The sequence below is a fragment of the Polypterus senegalus genome, chromosome 14, assembly GCF_016835505.1.
Source record: "Polypterus senegalus isolate Bchr_013 chromosome 14, ASM1683550v1, whole genome shotgun sequence".
Taxonomy (NCBI): domain Eukaryota; kingdom Metazoa; phylum Chordata; class Cladistia; order Polypteriformes; family Polypteridae; genus Polypterus; species Polypterus senegalus.
The window spans coordinates 6416473-6439572 of record NC_053167.1 but is presented as its reverse complement, the minus strand read 5'-3'; the positions used below and the strand labels follow the sequence as shown (position 1 = coordinate 6439572).

Here is a 23100-nt window from a genome sequence, read left to right as displayed (position 1 = left end):
CTGGGACTATGTCCAGCTATTCTACACAACACAGCAGCCTTTCCTGGGCACATCTTTCTTTATCTTATTCCAAAATAATCTTAGACCATTGATCTTACAATGTTTCTTTCTATTTGGAACTCATTTATGTATCTGTACATTGTAGTTAATATGGCTGTCATTGGAAGGAACAGGCACAAATATGTTAAGAAGGGAAAAATAATTAGTGCATTACACTAATTAAGGTATTATTATAATTGAATGCTACATTAAACCTAATAAAAACAATTGTAACAAAAGCAATGAGAAAAAATTACCAGTATAAGAGTAAGAAGAAAAAAATGATTTAAAATTTTGTTGGAGAGGGAGATAAAGTGAGATACAAGTAAGACAAGAAATTGATACTTGTCAGTTTGACAGAAACAAAATATAGGAATCCACAATGCTGTGATTTTAATCTGTATTCCACTAGTTTTTGTTGCATGCAATTTGATCAAACTATTTATAAACATGTTACTCGTTACCTAAACTTATTTTTTTTTTTCTTGTTAACAGGAGACTTACCGAGTGCCGGACAATCTCTGCCCAGTCTGGAGCCACAGCATAATCAGTGTTTGCATCAAGCCACCGAGAGAGCTCTTTCATTGCTGGGGCCATTGCTCCTCCCAACTGAAAGAAAATTAGGTATCTTAACTGTGACTTTCCTTCAAGTCTAAAGTCCAAATCAAATCACTTGTATTTGATTTTGATATACATATAATGACCAATTCGTAGTTTGAATTACTATCGCTCACATCTTTTAAAGAGAAGCAAGACATTCAAAGGTTCTTGTGGCACCAGAAACATTTCTTTGGTTTGGGAACCCCTTTTTTTCCTTAATCATGTGGCATCCCTTGCCACAGTTTCATACTTTGTATCATTCAAAAAAAGGGGTACCTTTACTACATTGTAAAAATGACTTGCTGCATTCAGGATAAGGCTCATACATGTCTCTTGAAGAAGTGAAAAAGAAGGATGATATTATAGACTATTTGTACATTATGTTAGCACATACTGAAAAATGTAATGATGGCAGCAGAACAAACAGCGGAGCTTTCAGGTCGTGAATCACCAGTGTATTTAATGGGAAAAACTTGCATACATTTTACAAAGCGTTTCGCTAAGGTTCATTGTGGGCCGTACAAGCAACTGACAACTGATTTGCTACGATTCCTCCACATGGAAGACTATTAGTGGTAGTATTCCAAAGGGGAAACCTGATGATCGTCATGAACTGGGTTGTGAGGAATAAAAAACACTGCTCTACAGTATTTAACCTGCAACATTTTGCCCTCCCCCTATCTCTGTCTTATGCCGGGCATTTACTGTGTGACTTTTGTCATGATTTTAAGCCCGATTTTCATGGACAGAGCGAATTTCAGCTTCATCAGCCATCACTTCACATGAAGTACGATTGGGCTGTCGTACAACAGGAAGAACTTCTGTCATATCAGAAATTTCAGTTGGCTGTTTTGTAGTGTAAGCAGTCCCATAAGCCAGTTTTCAATGTCACTATTGAATTCTCCATTAATAATTGTGTTGTGACCATAGTAGGTGAGAGTGTGTGTGTGTGTGTGTGTGTTACAACAATAACAGCATTGTGCAGAGAGCATGCATTGTGTGGACAGACACAATGGGTAACCGGGCTCCAACAATGAAACTCTTACGTATAAACCTATGTGACATATAGTGGCTTGACATTATACATTGAAGCTATCACACACATTTTCACCTTTTTGATTTAAAAAAAGTTAACTATTATATACCCAGACACCTATAACTAAATGGTCAAAAACTAACATTTACTGGAAGAACCCAAAATAAACATACACAATAGCATGGATTACATACCTCCAATTCTCTCTGTAAAACAGACACCATAGTACGCATCTACCCAATCATCTCTGTGTCCAAATATGCCTTGGTTTTATTTTTGTAGTTTCAAAGCAAAATACAGCAAGAGTCAGCAACACAACTCCTTTATTTGTTGACATTTTGAAAAGTCTGTGGCCATATTGTTTTTTGAATGGGTAAAGCTTTATGTCAGGGGATAAAACTGTCTGTTGGGGCCATGTACACATATAGTCTGGCATGTCATTTGTACCAAACATGTTACAGTGTACAGTTTAAACACACTTTCGACTGGAGACTGTCATGCAGTGTGAAGAGTTGCTTGACCAAAACTTCTAAAAATTGTAGTGTATGCTTGGACTTATCCTTGCCTTTTTCAATTATTGTCCCATTTCTCTTACTCTGTATTCTTTTCTACATGATAAATTCCAAATTGCCACAAGAGTTGTGATAAGGTACTACATGCTAGATATTAATGGATGTCATCCACAGAAAAACAGTCTAATGGAATTATATACATATATTTGTTTTATAATATATATTTTTATAATATGTATGTATGTATGTATGTATGTATGTATGTATGTATGTATGTATGTATGTATGCAGTTAGGTTATTTTCCTAAGTGCAAACTGAAAAAAGCTCCTGAGGTAGAGTCTGGATGCTTACTCAATAGATTACTTGACATCCTGAAGCAAAATTGTGAGAACAACTCTGATAAACTCTGATACGTCATACTGTAGCATCCCTTTATAAAAAAGCAGTCAAAGTAATTTGCCTTTGCACGAAATCACCTGTAGGAGGAACAATGAGCACAAAACAATGATCGTGCACCATGGTTGTGCAAGTTTAAACAATGAGACAAAGCTTTAATTCTCATCCCAAACATCTTTGTATAGCAGTGGTCTTCAAGTTTAGTCCTGTGGAAGCCCTATGGCTACAGTTTTTTATTCCACAATTAAAATATTTTAACGATTCTTTGGCATGGCTTTAAATTTATTGAAATTTAATACTTTCCGTACAGTTCATTTTTAAGAAAAGTCAGGGAAAAGCTGCCTGGAGCTGTGTACTTCATATACTTTAGGATTCAGACTTTGTTAACAGAATACTCAAGCATCACATAGTTAATCAGACAGCCATCATTTTTCACTCGGCTGAATTCAAAAGCAAAGGCAGATACACAGAAGCATCGTTCCGGGTGAGTCACTCGATCATTAAGCATAAGAAGTCTTTCCAAGATGGAGAGATGATAAAAGATGCCTTCATTGAGGCAGATGGCTAGGGAGAAATTCCTGCTGAGATTTCAAGACCCCTGGCCGGAGAAAAAGGAGTTTCTCCTTGTCATTAAACATGCAGAATACAAGCAACTTAATAACTATCAATGGCTGCTAGACTTGGCATTTGGTTTCCGATCTGACCAACATGTTGAATGAGCTTAATTTACAGCTTAAAGGAAAAGAGAAAACCATGGTCAATATGATTAGTTCAGTTAATGCTTTCAAACGAAAAATGCAACATCTGTCCTCAAAGCTGCAGCACCTCAATTTGGGGAACATCCAAAACTTCGCGTCAGAGCTGGAGACACAATGGAAGGCGTGTGAGCAACTTGACAGCATTCGCTACACAGAGCAGATTGAAAATTGTCGGTCAGACTTTATCTAATGGGGAAAAAAGTAATGATTCGAGTGTTGCCCAATGTAGCAGAGTAAGAGTAGCATTTCTTCTTCACAATTGTACTCAGGTAAAAGTAAAAAGTATGGTGCAGTAAAACTACTCTTAGAAGTACAATTTTTTAAAAAAAGTTACTCAAGTAAATGTAACTTGTTACTACCCACCTATGATACTCAGTATACGAAATTGACCAGGTCAAAATGATCTACCTACATTAAAAATTTTATATATATATATATATATATATATATATATATACACACACACACATACATACAGTGGGTACGGAAAGTATTCAGACCCCCTTCAATTTTTCACTCTTTTGTTATATTGCAGCCATTTGCTAAAATCATTTAAATTAATTTTTTTCCTCATTAATGTACACACAGCACCTCATATTGACAGACAAAAAAAATAATTTTTGAAATTGTTGCAGATTTATTAAAAAAGAAAAACTGAAATGTCACATGGTCTTAAGTATTCAGATCCTTTGCTGTGACACTCATATATTTAACTCAGATGCTTTCCATTTCTTCTGATCATCCTTGAGATCACCTTCATTTGAGTCCAGCTGTGTTTGATTATACTGATTGGACTTGATTAGGAAAGCCACACACATGTCTATATAAGACCTTATAGCTCACAATGCATGTCAGAGCAAATGAGAATCATGAGGTCGAAGGAACTGCCTGAAGAGCTCAGAGACAGAATTGTGGCAAGGCACAGATCTGGCCAATGTTACAAAAAAATTTCTGCTGCACTTAAGGTACCCAAGAGCACAGTGGCCTCCATAATCCTTAAATGGAAGACGTTTGGGACGATCAGAACCCTTCCTACAGCTGGCCATCCGGCCAAGTTCAGCTACCGGGGGAGAAGAGCCATGGTGAGAGAGGTAAAGGAGAACCCAAAAATCACTTTGGCTGAGCTCCAGAGATGCAGTCAGGAGATGGGAGAAAGTTGTAGAAAGTCAACCATCACTGCAGCCCTCCACCAGTCAGGGCTTTATGGCCTGTCGGGAGCCTCTCCTCAGTGCAAGACACATGACAGCCCGCATGGAGTTTGCTAAAAGACACCTGAAGGACTCTGAGATGGTGAGAAATAAGATTCTCTGGTCTGATGAGACCAAGATAGAACTTTTTGGCCTTAATTCTAAGCGGTATGTGTGGAGACAACCAGGCACTGCTCATCACTTGTCCAATACAGTCCCCACCGTGAAGCATGACGGTGGCAGCATCATGCTGTGGGGGTGTTTTTCAGCTGCAGGGACAGGACGACTGTTTGCAATCGAGGGAAAGATGAATGCGGCGAAGTACAGGGATATCCTGGACAAAAACCTTCTCCAGAGTGCTAAGGACCTCAGACTGGGCCGGAGGTTTACCTTCCAACAAGACAATGACCCTAAGCACACAGCTAAAATAACGAAGGAGTGGCTTCACAACAACTCTGTGACTGTTCTTGAATGGCCCAGCCAGAGCCCTGATTTAAACCCAATTGAGCATCTCTGGAGAGACCTAAAAATTGCTGTCCACCAACGTTTACCATCCAACCTGACAGAACTGGAGAGGATCTGCAAGGAGGAAGGCAGAGGGTCCCCAAATCCAGATGTGAAAAACTTGTTGCATCTTTCTCAAGAAGACTCATAGCTGTATTAGCTCAAAAGGGTGCTTCTACTAAATACTGAGCAAAGGGTCTGAATACTTAGGACCATGTGATATTTCAGTTTTTCTTTTTTAATAAATCTGCAACAATTTCAAAAATTCTTTTTTGTCTGTCAATATGGGGTGCTGTGTGTACATTAATGAGGGGAAAAAATAATTTAAATGATTTTAGCAAATGGCTGCAATATAGCAAAGAGTGAAAAATTGAAGGGGGTCTGAATACTTTCCGTACCCACTGTATATAATTTTTAATGTAGGTAGATCATTTTGACTTGGTCATTTTAGAAGTAGCTCGCAAGCTGAAAAAGTCTGGGCACCCCTGTCCTAGATGATGAAGGCTTAAAAATCCTTTTGTAGTGGTCTAAATCTAAAATAAATTTGCATTTATGTCAGGTTGGAAAATTAAAATGGTAGTTCAAATTGGTAATTATACTGCATTCACTGAGTATTGGGCATTTAGTTTTTTAATCACAAAAATGTCATGTGAACACCCTTCTAAAGTACTATCTGAATTTAGAGATAACTATATTTCCTGATTTTACTCAGTTGTAATACTACCGTGACCTAGTATCTCCAACAGCATGAAAACACAGCAGACACTGTGATTTTCTTTATGTAACACCCATAGATAATTCTAACAGAGATTTTCAGAATTCAGATTTTCTGCATTACACTGTATTAATAATGTAAGTTAATAAATTTTTCCCAACTATAAATATAAAAGTTCAGTGCAAAGCCATTAAAATTAAAATTTTAAAGCTGACCCTTCTTCCGGTTCCTTTATGAACCACAGGGACTCTTTCTTCTCCAGTCAAAGATTTTACATCTAACTTGCTGGGATCTTTGCAACGATGTCTTCTCTGTTTTGGCCGCTCTGCAAATCCATGTAGAATCCCAACATTCTGTTTCAATACAGAAAAGTGTTTTACAGTTTAAAGAACAAAAAAAGTGAACCAGACAGATAAAATATACACAAGAGGAAAAATGATAAACTGGCAATGTCTAGGGAACAATATGAAGTACATTTTACAATATAAATAGGCTAGCATGAGAATAATTCCTGAATTTAAGGGAAGCTTTAGCTTGGTGAAATTTTGGTCTTCCTATTATGCACTCTAACAGAACATTTTACTCAATCTTAAGAATAAAGTAATGTGAAAGTCTGTACTGATGCTGTAGATTTTAATTTAGACAATTACACATTTCTCCTTAGCATTCTTTGTTTTTTAAATGTCCTTCAAGGCAGCAGCATTAGACATAGGTGTACAAGAAACTCCACTTCTGGACATGGTGCTAACTCATAGTAATTATCAGCTTTTTTTTTTTTTTTAAGTAAGTGAAAAAAGCAAGTGCTCAATAGGCAGGGTATGCAGATCTAATTCTGGTCTGAGCCAGGACAATTCAATGCAAATCCCACTGCTGGATATGATGCAAATGCAAACTATGTTCATTCAACTGAAAGTGAAAACAATTTACATAAAAAGAGAAATCAGGTAAGTATGCAGGTGATTGAAAGCCAGTGAAATGAATCACATATGACAGGTTACCTGCCTCAAAATTCTTTAATCTCAGCAGCAATTCTAAACTAGAGCTGCCTGCTCTAGCTCTGGAATAAGACACATGGGGAATAATTTAAACAATGAGGTGTTATGTGGAAAGAAACATTACCTATATAAAACCTAAATGTTAGATGTATTAATACCTTTGTCAAAACATTTTGTAATTTAACTTATTATTTAAACTCTTATATATTTGGGTTTTGGTACTGACATTGGTAGTGTCCATCAGTATTAAATTAACATATTCTGATTAATGAGTTATTTAAATAGGGCAGTACTATTTGATGGTTTAAAAAAAGAATATTTTAAATTATTAGGCTCACAAGTAAGACAATGGAAAGCATAGATATTATCTAGATAAATACACAGATATTATTCTATTATGAGCAAAGGGAACAACAGAGGAATTGTAATTTTAGTCAACAACTATTTGATACTAAAGTCTTTTTTTTTGTACAAGTTTACCTATGTAAGATAATTATCAACACATTTTTGCACTGTATAAAGCAACAAGAGAGTTTTCACTTTTTATATGTCCAATATTAAAGCAACTTGCATGAGGGAATTGATGCATCTCCATACTATAGTTTGGGTTCTGCCTTAGCCATTCCAACAAGCTTTTATTAGGTACATCTCTGTCAACTGTGCTTCTCTCAGCCTGAGGAGAATGGCTAGTGGAGTTTTGCTTTTCTGGTTGAACATTTCCAGTTATGCCCTGCTTTTGATCACCATCTCCATTCTATACACAAAAAAAAAAAAATTAAACGTAAATAATATGTCAATATTTTAAGCATTCTTGGACCACCAAAGAGAAAACAAATTTTACTATTATGCATAGATATTAATTATAAAAAAAATGTTTTTAGTTTAACTTTGTCTCACTTCTTTTATACTATACACAGCAAATATGAGTATGACTTACAATTACAGTAAAATGTCTAAGGAAAAAGTAAAATATTTTAGAAATGACTTAAACAATTTTAGAATATCATTATTACTATTAAAACTAGTTGAGTAAATCCACAATACTAACAGAAATCAACCCACCGCTGTATTTTGAAACAATCTATATTATAAATTTAATCAAACTGACGGAAATTACCATACATACATACATACATACATATACCTTATATATAAATATATATATACAATATCATCTTAGGTCTCCCTTGAAAATTATTTTAAAGGTAGATACCTAGGGAATAACTGTTTATTTGCTTATGAAAACACTTTATTAACATTACAATACAATATATAAAACCACGGATACAAAAAAAATAGGAATAATGATTTGTGGTATTAAAACAAGTCAGTATTGTGTGTGGCCTCCTTTAGAATGCAAAACTGAAACAATTCACCATGGTGCACTCGTGCATAAATTTTGAAGTAGTCCAGTATTCAATCACAAGCTTCTTACAGGTTTTGCAATAGCTTTTCTTCTGACTTCGGCTGCTTTTTTTCCTTTCGTTTGCTCAAGTGAACCCTCACTACTAATTACGCTAATGTTGGGGCTCTGAAGAAGCCAATCTAATACAATTGGTGTTAAGACTTTAGTTATGTTAGTTCATGCCATTTTATAACTAACTCAAGGTGAAATGCAGAAGTGGAGCACTTCATTGTCAAGCATATTATTTAATGTAATGCAGGAGAATCATGTGCTGAATTCCAGCTACTACTTTCTGGCTACACTAAGCACACATTCAGGGGTTTACTCGGATTGTTGGATATATTGATAACCATTTGAGATGTATGCATCTTGGTAGGTCAGGAAAAAAATATGGCATCAAAAATTAAACTCCAGTCTGACAGCATTTTTGACCTAAAAAACAAAACTGCTGTTTTGTGCAAAATTTTTGAGGCCAAAGTTTCACTTCAAGTTTAGCATTGGATTATAAGAATTAAGGATTTTATTTACAGATCCAGTACACTATGAGTTAATACAGTGGGAAAATGTCACTTCTCTTCTAAGTCAAATATGGAAATGGCTATGATAACTGCAAATTTAAATAAAATGAAAGCTGTTGTGAGCAAATTATACAACTAGAGTGGAAAGTGTGACATTAAGGATAAGTATTTCAATTAACTTTATATATTAATGTCTAAAAATAGCTGACAGAAAAAGATCATTTATATTACGTTTTTATTCTAAAAATCATTGATTAACCCTTATAGATATTTTAATATCAAAATTTTTCAGAGTGTACATCCACAGTACATATAACCATTTTCTGCTAAGTACATTTAAAAAAAACACCTTGTGGTGAGGAGACAGAAAGCTAAAAACATGGAAATTTACAATGCCTCATCTGTGAGAAGCTCATTTTTTACAAGCAACCCTACATTAAATACCAATGCACAATTAAAAACTGGATATCTAATAAAGTTTCAAGAGTCAACTTGTCGTATATAAGCAGACTAATACATAATTGTCTTTCACCTCCTTGGCATTAACTCTGTGTGGGACCCAAGCTTTGAATTTTCTGTTGTTATGGTTGAGCCCAAGTCAAACTAGGAGTAATGTTTAAAGATGTGCTTTAAAATGTAAAGCCATAAAAACTCTAACAACAGTATTTGGCTACCTTTCTAGTGGATAAAATAAAATTATGATGCAAAAAATCATTAATATTTCTATGTGTTTTACCACACTACAATAATTAATCAATATTCATGAGTTTTGCAGAGACTTCCAAAACACAATGACATGTAAATGAGACACTATAAAGCCAGTTTTAGAGCAAACTGAAACTAAACCATTAGTTGAATCAAGCCATAGTGACGACAAGGTGAATTAGTCATTAGACAATGATACAAATAGTGAAACTGATGCATACAGCAGTGTACAGCTGAACCACAGTAATATGCCTGGTTAATTTGGTCCTGTGAGGCTTCACCATGATGCAAGTAGCTTTGTGACAAACAAAGGCAAAATATTTGTTTTTAAGTAAAAGGATTAGAAAGACAGTAGCCCCCAAAGTATTGTTTACAATGTAGCAACTGCCAATATTTGTGTTAAATGTGGAAGTCACTAAGCCTTGCTCTGCAGTAGCCTACAATAACACAAGGGGTTCACTGATCATGTGGTAGAGGAACTGACATTCCACACCCTCATGCGCAAGTAACAGAAAAAATATTATAAGTGCGCAAAGAAGCATTCTTCTGCTGTCCCAAATGTAATGTCTGGCTGAGAGTTTAAAAAAAAATGTTGGGGTAAACATAACATTAAGGAGGTCAATAACCCAAAATGTTTCTAGTTTAGGATGATTCCTCATTTTAAGCATTTGAGCAAAGTACAGTACAATTTCTGTGTGCTTTGTTTTTATCATCATACTATAACAAGGGGCAGTCATGCATTAGATGCTAATTCGTACATAACAAAGATGGTGTAACAGAAAGCACAAAATAAAGTTTGATTACATAGCTAAGGCAGCACAAACTTTAAAAAGCACACTGAGAGACACAGGATCGACAAGGCACATTGTGCATCACATGTTTTATTTGCCATCTTAGTGCTACAAGGTACCGCACATCAGTGTGGCTAAATGGTGTACATTGCATCCTTTTTATAAAAGTACAATGAAGATTTTTGCTTTCTACCAAACACAAAGTTGAAGCAAGCAGCACCGTAAATTAAAAAGAAATCATACACAATAAACTACACTAATCACGATTGTTACATTAATGGGAATTTATTGTATTCTCAAAGCATTTATGTCTCTGCTGCCTCACTGCAAATCCACTGTATACAGAGCGAAACCCACTCATGAACTAAATACACAAAAACCATTAAAAAATCATTCATGCATAACAACATGATGCACTACCATCTTCTCTGCATCCTGTGTAACACTTAATCTTTTGTTTGTGACAACTAGTATGACCCTGTAGCAGAGACATTCACTCTTACTATGTTTACAAGCATGCTGGCAATAGGCATAATGCTGGACCATCCCACCAAGGTGAGGTGTGGTCTTGCCTTATACCTGAAAAAAGGAAGCAAATGGTAGGAAACTTAAATACTGACATAAAAAAACTCCAAATGCACTATTACATTGTTTTATACATTTTATGCCATCTCTTTATACTAAAATTAATACTGGAAAATATAAAAATAATATTTGTTGTGATAAAATATGTTGCTCTTTGATAAATTAATGTAAAATAATTTTTACAGAACACAAAGAAATTTTAAATTGTACAAGTAAACCGTTTCTTAAACTAATGTAAGAATGGATCACTTTCACTAACCTGCTCCTGAAAGCTTTGGCTTTTAGAAAACTGGAGGTCCACACCTTCTACATTCTTCCGACGCCCACGCCTTCTCCTCATGACAGCATCATCCCGCCGCAGGTTACCGTTGACAATCTGTCCAGTCACCGGGTGAATAAGCCCTGCTTGCAGGATGCCAGCCATGTCCATCCCAAGTGTGCTCTGGAGTGCACTGATGGAACCCATTTTATTTGCTCCACTGCTGAGGTGCATTTGGGAAGGGCTTGCATTAAGGTCCCCAGCTTTCGACAGGTCTATAGCAGTCTCCTGCCAACCATTTAGAACCAATGGAGCACTGGCGTGAGTAATAGCAATAGGAATTTTTTCAATCCTGCCTAACTTGGAGGTGACTTCTGGTTCAAATTCAAATCCCCGTTTGGCTTGTTTTACATCCCGCAAGTAGGGAATGCCCATCAATCCATCCTACAATGTAAAATTCAAAAAGTTTTTCAAAATCATTCAAATATTTAAATTTAGAGTTAAAATGCTACTTATATGATATATCCAGGACTTCACTCTAGTAAACTAAAATCTGAATATTTACCGGTACTGATAAAGACATTTACATCATGCAGAACAATCTAAAGATAAGCTTCATCTCACTCTGCTGCCACCACACCACTTTCAAAAGACAACTCTTCATTAAAGGACTTGGTTCACATGCCTTAGCCAGGTGGGAAACAGATGCTCCAATATTAAAGCTGAGATTTGTGCTTGATGGCATCCGAGAAGGAAGGAAAGTGTTCCTCTGAGCAATGTTGTTTTGCAAACCCGGAGTGGAAACGAAGGTAGGCGAGTCAAACTGCTGACTAGAAGACGGCCATTTTCCTTTCAAGATGGCTTGACAGATGTTATCAATCCGATTTATTATTACTCTATCCTGTATAAACAAAGGGAAGGTAAAATATTATCCCCAATTCTACATTTCTTTAGAACAGCATTTGCATGCATTAAAATACATGTACATAGTGCTCATAAATTGCCTAAGTGTTCATCAGACACATTTACTTTTTCAATTGTTTTCTTTAATACGTTTGGTAACTTCCACTTGATCATCCAACACCTGTTTAGGCTATAGTTACTGAAGAAGATGGGTAGTAAATAAGCTGTACGTCATAATTTTGTTATTTCAGTCTTCACTGCACATTCAGTGTGACCATGATCGATGTGACTAACTCATCAGGATTCCTAATACAGAAATATGTGTACTAAGCAAATGTATTTTAAAAATGTATTTAGATAAAGACATCCGATTAACCAGTAAATTAAAACAGAATGTAAACAACAGATCATACATTATCAAACACACATGTCAAGAAAGACAAAGGAGAAGAAGCAGAATCTGCAAATTTACAAGATGTTGGCCCATGCCAAAGCTTCTTCAGCACGCCAACAAAAGTAAACATAAGATTCAAAAATAACCTTTGGCCACTCTGAAAAGGAGTAAAGTGCTTTTTCCTGTAGCAGCTGTGCAATAGTGGGCTCTCGAATTTCCTGAGCAGCATTGCTTTGGATACACCTGCTCCCATATTTCTCTTCTTCGCAGTTTTCCTCCCCTACAGTGTGCCAAGAGAAAAAGATAAAATACACATACAACCTATTATACCCTGAGTGATATCCATATAATTGCCTAACAAAAACCCATGTAGAGTTAAAATAACATTCAGACCTATCATAAGTGTATGCTATAATAAGAAATGACTCTTTGAATAGAATACGAGACTTAAAACATGTCCTCTTCTCTGTACGTTACTCTTGAAAAGTAATTACAAAGTTTATTACAAAGTATTTTCCAAAAGAATTGGCAGGAAAAGTTGTGGTGGACTGCTCAAAATTTAAATATAGGAGATGAGATTTACTGTGTTATTTGCATAGTCTCGCAAGGCCAAATGCAGTTGTCAAATAAGAATACATGTTTGGAGGTAACTTGTTAAAACATTTGTAATGAATAATGCCGAAACTGCCAGTGCAAAGATTTTCAGGGAGAGAGCAAAAGAAACTGCATAAAGGGCAAAAAAACGCGAAAACTGCTGTTATCTATTCAGTAGCAGCACAAAGTAACTGATGCTTCATGATTCATTTGTACATTGTAATGAGTGCTGCGACAGATAAGACAGACAGACATTCACAGGCCACTGCAGGTACCTGGTTGAATGCGTTTGAGAATTGATTCTGTCTGCTACGGTATCAATCTGTTATTTATAGCTATTATATTACTACATGGCAATAACAGCAGCACACAGACTTTAGACAAGTACGTGATCTATGTATATAGTCTAGTCGTGGACAAAAGTTTTGAGAATGACACAAATATTAATTTTCACAACATTTGCTGCCTCAGTTTTTATGATGGCAATTTGCATTTACTCCAGAAGAATGATCAGATTACAGGTACCGGTTATAAAATTAGAATATCATGATATTTATTTCAGGAATTCCATTCAAAAAGTGAAACTTGTATATTAGATTCATTCATTACACACAGACTGATGTATTTCAAATGTTTATTTCTTTTAATTTTGATGATTATAACTGACAACTAATGAAAGTCCAAATTCAGTATCTCGGAAAATTAGAATATTGTGAAAAGGTTCAATATTGAATACACCTGGTGCCACACACTAATAAGCTAATTAACTCAAAACACCTGCAAAAGCCTTTAAATGGTCTCTCAGTCTAGTTCTGTAGGCTACACTATCATGGGGAAGACTGCTGACTTGACAGTTGTCCAAAAGATGACCGGACACCTTGCACAAGGAGGGCAAGACACAAAAGGTCATTGCTAAAGAGGCTGGCTGTTCACAGAGCTCTGTGTCCAAGCACATTAATAGAGAGGCGAAGGGAAGGACAAGATGTGGTAGAAAAAAGTGTACAAGCAATAGGGATAACCGCACCCTGGAGAAGATTGTGACACAAAACCCATTCAAAACTGTGGGGGAGATTCACAGAGAGTGGGCTGCAGCTGGAGTCAGTGCTTCAAGAACCACCACGCACAGACGTATGCAAGACATGGGTTTCAGCTGTCACATTCCTTGTGTCAAGCCACTCTTGAACAAGAGACAGCGTCAGAAACGTCTCGCCTGGGCTAAAGACAAAACTGCTGCTGAGTGGTCCAAAGTTATGTTCTCTGATGAAAGTAAATTTTGCATTTCATTTGGAAATCAAAGTCCCAGAGTCTGGAGGAAAAGAGGAGAGGCACAGAATCCACGTTGCTTGAGGTCCAGTGTAAAGTTTTCACAGTCAATGATGTTTGGGGTGCCATGTCATCTGCTGGTGTTGGTCCATTGTGTTTTCTGAGGTCCAAGGTCAACGCAGCTGTCTACCAGGAAGTTTTAGAGCACTTCATGCTTCCTGCTGCTGACTAACTTTATGGAGATGCAGATTTCATTTTCCAACAGGACCTGGCACCTGCACACAGTGCCAAAACTACCATTACCTGGTTTAAGGACCATGGTATTCCTGTTCTTGATTGGCCAGCAAACTCGCCTGACCTTAACCTGATAGAAAATCTATGGGGTATTGTGAAGAGGAAGATGCAATACGCCAGACCTAACAATTCAGAAGAGCTGAAGGCCACTATCAGAGCAACATGGGCTCTCATAACACCTGAGCAGTGCCACAGACTGATCGACTCCATGCCACGCCGCATTGCTGCAGTAATCCAGGCCAAAGGAGCCCCAACTAAATATTGAGTGCTGTACATGCTCATACTTTTCATGTTCATACCTTTCAGTTGGCCAACATTTCTAAAAATCCTTTTTGCATTGGTCTTAATTGATATTCTAATTTTCTGAGATACTGAATTTGGGACTTTCATTAGTTGTCAGTTATTATCATCAAAATTAAAAGAAATAAACATTTTAAATACATCAGTCTGTGTGTAATGAATGAATCTAATATACAAGTTTCACTTTTTGAATGGAATTACTGAAATAAATCAACTTTGTCATGATATTCTAATTTTATGACCGGCACCTGTAGTGCTGGGAGGTATACTGGTTCATACCGAAAACCGTTTTTTACTTTTGTTATGATATGGATTTTTCTTATACCGCAATAGCGGTTTAAATATCCTAAACAATGTTCGGAATGTGGCGCAGTGGGAAATTGTTTGAGGGGTGGACCTTTTTCACTGCTACACTGCTAAACATGCATGTGCTAGTAGAGGTATTCAGCGGTGAAAATGGACAGAGAACATTCAGAAACTGAAGACATAGCAGACGATAAAGTTAAACATGATGACACAGAACTTTGGCCAAAAAAAGGAGGCATGTCTGTTGTCTGGAGATAAAAGGTTTTAAAAGGTCGGATGTGGACCAAACAACTATTTACTGCAAATGCTGTGGAGCTAAAGTTGTCACCGAAGGCAGCAACACGAGCAATTTGCTGCACCACCTTAGCCGCAACAATGCTTTGGAGTACCATGAATATATGGAACTAAGATTGGCACCCTCCGCATCCTCAGGAAAACTGAAAAAGCTAGAGGACACTCGGGTTTGCTAGAGGTACTGCCTACGACAAAAAAAAGCAAGCGGTGGATCGAGATATCCAACGCCATTACAATCCATGTAGCGAATGTGTCAGTGGACTGAGATTGTTAACATTAACAGAAAGTGTAGTTGGTTTACAAAAATTATTTACTATTTATTCCTTTTCTAAGACATGTTCTGTGCAACGCAACTTTTGACAAGCACCTCTGGATATTTTACTAATTCTAAATGCCTCTTTGGATGGTTGAAAATATGTTGTCAAAATTATAGTTCAAGTTGTTTGCAAAATTTGTTCAATAAAAAGGTTATATATTTTGTCTGCAACTGTCATGCAATGTGATTCCTTCTCTTCATTAGTGCCGCCCCCTTGAAAACTATCACTTTATGGGGCCATGCAAACCTGTATTAATACGTTCGTGCACATTAACATGTTTTTTTGTAAAATGTACAATTCTCATGACAGTGGAATAGGTTATTCTTAGCCAGTCTACTGCAGTAATTGCAGTGGAAAATGTGGTTAACATCCACTCATGCATGGGAAGAAAATATCGTTGAATACCGTGAAACTGGTATACTTTTGAAAAATACTGTAATATAGAATTTTGGTCATACCGCCCAGTACTAGATCAGATGAATTGCAATTAATTGCAACGTCCCTCTTTGCCCTGATAATGAACTTAATCCCAAAAAGCCTATTTCCACTGCTGTCCAGCAAACGCCAGGACCACCTCCTAAAGTTGATTCAGCTGCGGGCACCACCAGCGCAGAACTTGCTTAGGAATGGCATTAGGCAGGTGTGAGTGCATCTGCGCCCACAGTGAGGTGAAGACTTCTGGAGGATGGCCTGGTGTCAACAAGGGCAGCAAAGAAGTCACTTCTCTCCATCAGGGATAGACTGATATTCTGCAGTTGCTACAGGGATTGGACTGCCATGGGGCTGGGGTAAAGTCAATGTCTCTGATGAATCTCTTTCAGATTGTTTGGGGCACCCGGAAAAAAGATTGTCCGGAGAAGAAAAGGTGAGTGCTACCATCAGTCCTGTGTTATGCCAACAGTAAAAAATCCTGAGACCATTCATGTGTGGGGTTGCTTCTCAGCCAAGGGAGTGGGCTCACTCACAATTTTGCCTAAGAACACAGCCATGAATAAAGAATGGCACCAAAACAACCTCCAAGAGCAAATTCTCCCAACCATCCAAGAACGGTTTGGTGATGAACAATGCCTTTTCCATTATGATGGAGCACTGTGTCAGAAGGCAAAAGTGATAACTAAGTGGCTCTGGAAACAAAACATTGAAATTATGAACCCATGGCAAGGAAACTCTCCAGACCTTAATCCCATTGAGAACCTGTGGTCAATCCTCAAGAGGCAGGTGGACATACAAAAACCAACAAATTCTGACAAACTCCAAGCATTGATTATGAAAGAATGAGCTGCCATCAGTCAGGATATGGCCCAGACATTGACTGACAACATGCCAGGGTGAATTGCAGAGATCTTGAAAAAGAAGGGCCAACACTGCAAATGTTGCTTATTTGCATAAATGTAATGTAATTGTCAATAACAGCCTTTGAAACTTATGAAATGTTTGTAATTATACTTCTGTATACCATAGACACATCAGACAAAAAGATCTAAAAACACGGAAGCAGTAAACTTTATGAAAACCAATACTTGTGTTATTCTCAAAACTTTTGGCCATGAATGTACAATGTGTTAAAACACTATAGCTATATTCTGGCATTGCAAATTTGCATTTGCAGTCAGGCAGCAATATTAATTTCCTTCAGTTATTCGTTTAGATTTGCCATGACAAGGTGGATGTTGTGCAGCCTTGTCCATGCTTTTACTCATGTCATTAAGCAGATTTGTTGATTCAAGTGTTTTGAGTCTTCATTTCCTATGGCTTTTTATAATCAACTCTCTTAACAGCAGTAAAAGGGTGGGACAAATTTTGTACTTAAGAATGCATATTTTGCAAATCATCTTTTCAGGACCACAACTATCTTTTGTTGACTCCTACACTATCACTATAACTGTGAACATAGTAAACACAGTGCAACTGCTACAACGTATTGTCCACTTTTTACCACATTTATGTTTTGGAATGCCAATGTGTATAACCTGATTGTACAATAAACGTTTTCCCTTGCAACAGTTTATGTATGTTATTGGCAGTGTGCTCTCTCTTTACATATGACACACATTTGTATGTAAAATAGGGATCATTTTAGAAGACTTTTCGGCTTTATGCAGTTTATCATAATCAGAAATTTGCTGTCTGTCGGGCCAGGTTAAGGCATTGGATTGGTTTAGAAATGTGACACTCAGTGAGCTCTCTAATTGTTCCCACCCAGTTTTAAGCTAAATTCACTTATGGTTGTATCCAGACGTGCATATTATGTGACTGACTCAGCGAGACTAAAAAACACCTTGTCATTCATATGCTGGTGAAGTTCCTCTTTCATGTCATTCCAACAAAATGCTCAGGATTTTGCGAATCAAGTCATTTATTAGAGTTGCAAGCTTGACTGTTAATCTGAAGCAGTACAATATGGATCCACAAGACTCACTCATAAATGACTAGATACTGTTTATCATTTGAATGCTACTTTAAAATGATTATGGACATATATACTGCACTTATTATTTTAACATTTAAAGACTATTCTATGGAATTTTGTTTGCACATCCAAGTGCAGAAAGTGGCTGTAATACTGTAGTTTCCTATTGGGATCAATAAAACAGCAATCTTTCTATATGAAAGATACCTTTCAGAAAGAGGAAGGAAGAGAAAGACATAGATAATAAAAACTAAAAATATGCAAGAGACATTAAAACTAAAATTGACATACCTTTAGTCTGACCTTCGGCCTCCTTGACTTCTTTCAGCACTCCATCAATCTCCTCTAGGTTTTCTTGCTTAGGTGATAAATGCACAAGTTTCTCTTTCTGCATTCCTGCCTCTAAATATGGCACTTTCTCCTCTGATATATTGTCCTTGGACTCACTTTCTGCTTCCCCATCTAACAGAGCAGGTGGCAGCAACAATGGTTCATTTTTTAGACTCTGATGAGTTTGATTGCTGCTAACATCACAGGTACAGTACTCAGTCTGCTGTATGCATTCTTCTGTGACTTCTGCATTACTTCGATCATCTTGAGAAAGATCTTCTTTTTCAAAATCCAAGTTTACTCTCTCTGGTCCGTCACATGGGCTTGGGACACTATGAGTAACATCTGAATCACTCATCTTTTCCCCATTATCACCAGCATTCTCCTGTGGGCTGCTTGCACTGTCATTATGTAATTCTGCATCAGCCACACCATGTGGCAGGCATCCTGACACACAATGGTCATCATTCAAGACTCCATTTTGATCTGAAGTGGCAAGGTCCTTAAACAACATGAAACTCGTCTGTAAATTATCCACAGTGCTACTCTGTGAACCCAGGTTTGGTATCATCATGCAGTCAGCCAAGCTGCTGTCCACTCTGGACTCATCCTGATGAGTGGAATCCAAGAATTCGCTTTCCAAGGTCTGTCCACTTAAGATAGCATCAGACTCATTAAACATATCAGTGCCACTAGAATGCTGGCCACTTTCCCACTGGCTTTGAAACTCATCTAGGTCCTCAGAAGCACCCATCAAATCAGAGTCACAGTGGGCTGGATCACTGCTATCTGCAGAAGCCTGTAATTTACTCTCAACTGACTCCATTTCACCTTGTACATCATTCTGTACGCTGTACGTATTTAACATGTTCTGGCCACCAGTGTCAGTCTTGAAAGGGAAGCCATTAGTAGCACCTTTTGCAGATTTGTTGTGTAAAGTGTCCACTGCTCCTAAGCTCTCATCTGGATGAAGAGAAACAAGGTCCATGGAGTCATCGATGGAGCTGCACTCCATATATGGATCTTTATGAGTATGTACAACATCTAATAAAGGATCATCAATGACCCCAGTAGGTTCCATCAGGGTATGACCACATGGATAGTCTACCAGAGATCCTTGCTGACTGATACTGGCTTTATACAGGCAGCAATGGGTTGTAGCCGCAGACTGACACTTATTCTCCTTCTGGACATAATTCCTATGTGCCTCCAAAAAGGAAAGCTGGGGGTCATTAAGGATGTAGTAGTCTGTGCGACTGAGACCATGTCTGGCAACACCAAGGAGGAGGTCTCGGTCATGCTTGCCACACTCCCACCAAACTGGGAGGTACAAACTGGGCTGGCACAATTTAAGACGCTCACCCAGCTGAGGGTGTCTCAGCGCCTGCTCCCGAACCTTCCGCAGCAGCTCAATACGATATAGTGTTCTAGCAGCACGTTCCTCTGTTATAGGCTCCACAAAAACTGTCTGGTCAAGTGAACCTGGGGGGGTTAAAAAAAAGTGTCCGGCATGAGATATTATTAACAGTACTCACAAATAAAGTGGGACCCTCCTCTTTTTGAAACAAGTAGATACAGTGCATCCGGAAAGTATTCACAGCGCATCACTTTTTCCACATTTTGTTATGTTACAGCCTTATTCCAAAATCGATTCAATTCACTTTTTTCCTCAGAATTCTACACACACCACATAATGACAACGTGAAAAAAGTTTACTTGAGGCTTTTGCAAATTTATTAAAAATAAAAAAACTGAGAAATCACATGTACATAAGTATTCACAGCCTTTGCTCAATACTTTGTCGATGCACCTTTGGCAGCAATTACAGCCTCAAGTCTTTTTGAATATGATGCCGCAAGTTTGGCACACCTATCCTTGACCAGTTTCGCCCATTCCTCTTTGCAGCACCTCCCAAGCTCCATCAGGTTGGATGGGAAGCGTCGGTGCACAGCCATTTTAAGATCTCTCCAGAGATGTACAATCAGATTCAAGTCTGGGCTCTGGCTGGGCCACTCAAGGACATTCACAGAGTTGTCCTGAAGCCACTCCTTTGGTATCTTGGCTGTATGCTTAGGGTCGTTGTCCTGCTGAAAGATGAACCGTCGCCCCAGTCTGAGGTCAAGAGCGCTCTGGAGCAGGTTTTCATCCAGGATGTCTCTGTACATTGCTGCAGTCATCTTTCCCTTTATCCTGACTAGTCTCCCAGTTCCTGCTGCTGAAAAACATCCCCAACATCATGATGCTGCCACCACCATGCTTCACTTTAGGGATGGTATTGGCCTGGTGACGAGCGGTGCCTGGTTTCCTCCAAACGTGACGCCTGGCATTCACACCAAAGAGTTCAATCTTTGTCTCATCAGACCAGAGAATTTTGTTTCTCGTGGTCTAAGAGTCCTTCAGGTCCCTTTTGGCAAACTCCAGGCGGGCTGCCATGTTCCTTTTACTAAGGAGTAGCTTCCCTCTGGCCACGCTACCATACAGGCCTGATTGCTGGATTGCTGCAGAGATGGTTGTCCTTCTGGAAGGTTCTCCTCTCTCCACAGAGGTCCCCTTGAGCTCTGACAGAGTGACCATCGGGTTCTTGGTCACCTCCCTTACTAAGGCCATTCTCCCCCGATCGCTCAATTTAGATGGCTGGCCAGCTCTAGGAAGAGTCCTGGTGGTTTTGAACTTCTTCCACTTATGGATGATGGAGGCCACTGTGCTCATTGGGACCTTCAAAGCAGCAGAAATTTTTCCCCATATTTGTGCCTCGAGATAATCCTGTCTCGGAGGTCTACAGACAATTCTTTTGACTTCATGCTTAGTTTGTGCTCTGACATGAACTATCAACTGTGGGACATTATAAAGACAGGTGTGTGCCTTTCCAAATCCTGTCCAATCAACTGAATTTACCACAGGTGGACTCCAATGAAGCTGCAGAAACATCTCAAGGATGATCAGGGGAAACGGGATGCACCTGAGCTCAATTTTGAGGTTCATGGCAAAGGCTGTGAATACTTATGTACATGTGCTTTCTCAATTTTTTTTATTTTTAATAAATTTGCAAAAATCTCAAGTAAACTTTTTTCACGTTGTCATTATGGGGTGTTGTGTGCAGAATTCTGAGGAAAAAAATGAATTTAATCCATTTTGGAATAAGGCTGTAACATAACAAAATGTGGAAAAAGTGATGCGCTGTGAATACTTTCTGGATGCACTGTACAACTAACTCAATTAAGGCAAGATTCTTAGAAAGAAATTTGGGGGTTAGGCTATTTTCTCTTCTCTAATGGAAACAACCTTTCACATTACATGGCAAAGATGAGGATAAACCAATGTCGACATCCATGCTTATAATTACTTCATAAATCACATTTGTCTAAAAAGACACTTCCACATACACAAAGATTAGGGTCTAGTTTTGCCAGAAAAGGGTGAGATGAGTTATTGCCCTATTTAGAAAAGTGGGTTCTGTCAGTGAAAATATGTGTATTTATAATTTAATAAGAAGATTCAGCTTAAGCTTCTCATCTGCCATAGCATGTCTAAAATCCTGCATTATGTGTTTGTCTAGTTAGTTCTATGTTCAACAGCAAGAATGTGAACCATGATATTCTATTAGCAAAATAAAAAGTACCTTAGTTTTACCAAGAAATTGGCTTTTTTTCTGGGTTTTAGTTCAATAGGTAGAACAAGGTACTGCATTTTAAAAAATATTTTGGCACTAAAAATCCATTCAATCCCTCTAGACATTTGTGTTTCCAATACCTGCATCTTATTTTATACCACTAAATCATTCATTGGCTCAACTACCCAACATAAGACATGTTAACGGCTCTTCTTTAACATATTAAAATTTTTCTTTTTCAATTGTTTTGAGAAAAAATCACAACTGTTTGAAACTTGAAGAGTTAAAACAGATTAAAAAAGCATGGTCTTGAAATGAAAGATGATGATTCTTTAAGTCTGAATTTAAAATCTGTGTTATCTATTTTTAAAACAATGATTTATAGTCTTTAATATTTTAAATTTTATGTAGGAATAAAAAAAATCTAAACAGTGAACTTGACAGAAATGTATGGTATATGATAGGTACTTGCACATGAGTCAAACGTTTTAAAGCAACATACCAGGAAAAATACATCACCTACAGCTAAACTGAACCTGAAAATTTAAAATGAAATTGGTCCTGGAAGACATAACGCTACTTTTTAAAGTAGCGACTAACCTAAAGCAATACTGATGCTGCATTATTTTGAAAAAATATTGCCTGCTGCTGTCTGTGTAACAATGTACTACAGCCATCTGGTGACAGATAAGAAGTTAAGCCACTTTTTGCATAGCATGTAATCAAGTGAAAAGAATTAAAAAAAAAAAAAAAAAGTTATTATTATACACTTAATCCTGCATGTGCTGATGGATACATTTTGACTATCACAGCCACACTGAATGCAAGGAGAGACATAAACATGGTATGATGGTCTTTTGTGCATAATCATACAGCCAAGCTGAAAAGACCATGCCACATGAAGCCCAGTAACAGAAATCTGCAAATAAAGTATCAGTTTAGTTTTACCCCAGCTATTTGCTATAGATATTTTGAAACAGTGTCATCTAGTGGAGCAGTGGCTAGTGTTCATGCCGTAAGTGTCCCGGGGATCATGTATTGGGGACAGTAAAAGGGGATGGATGTCATTTACTTCAAAA

General features: G+C 37.6%; 1 protein-coding gene across 1 annotated transcript in view; it reads right to left on the bottom strand.

Annotated features, from left to right (window-relative positions):
• The window catches only part of chd6 (chromodomain helicase DNA binding protein 6), a 235714-nt gene that overhangs the window by 6300 nt on the left and 206314 nt on the right, over nt 1–23100 (bottom strand). The window contains exons 27-34 of the mRNA XM_039735928.1: nt 21706–21772; nt 18373–19893; nt 12450–12583; nt 11692–11907; nt 11007–11450; nt 7315–7497; nt 5964–6101; nt 544–648 (exon numbers count right to left, since the gene is read on the bottom strand). Of these exons, the coding sequence (XP_039591862.1) occupies nt 544–648; nt 5964–6101; nt 7315–7497; nt 11007–11450; nt 11692–11907; nt 12450–12583; nt 18373–19893; nt 21706–21772 (2808 nt within the window). The remainder of the gene's footprint in view (nt 1–543; nt 649–5963; nt 6102–7314; nt 7498–11006; nt 11451–11691; nt 11908–12449; nt 12584–18372; nt 19894–21705; nt 21773–23100) is intronic.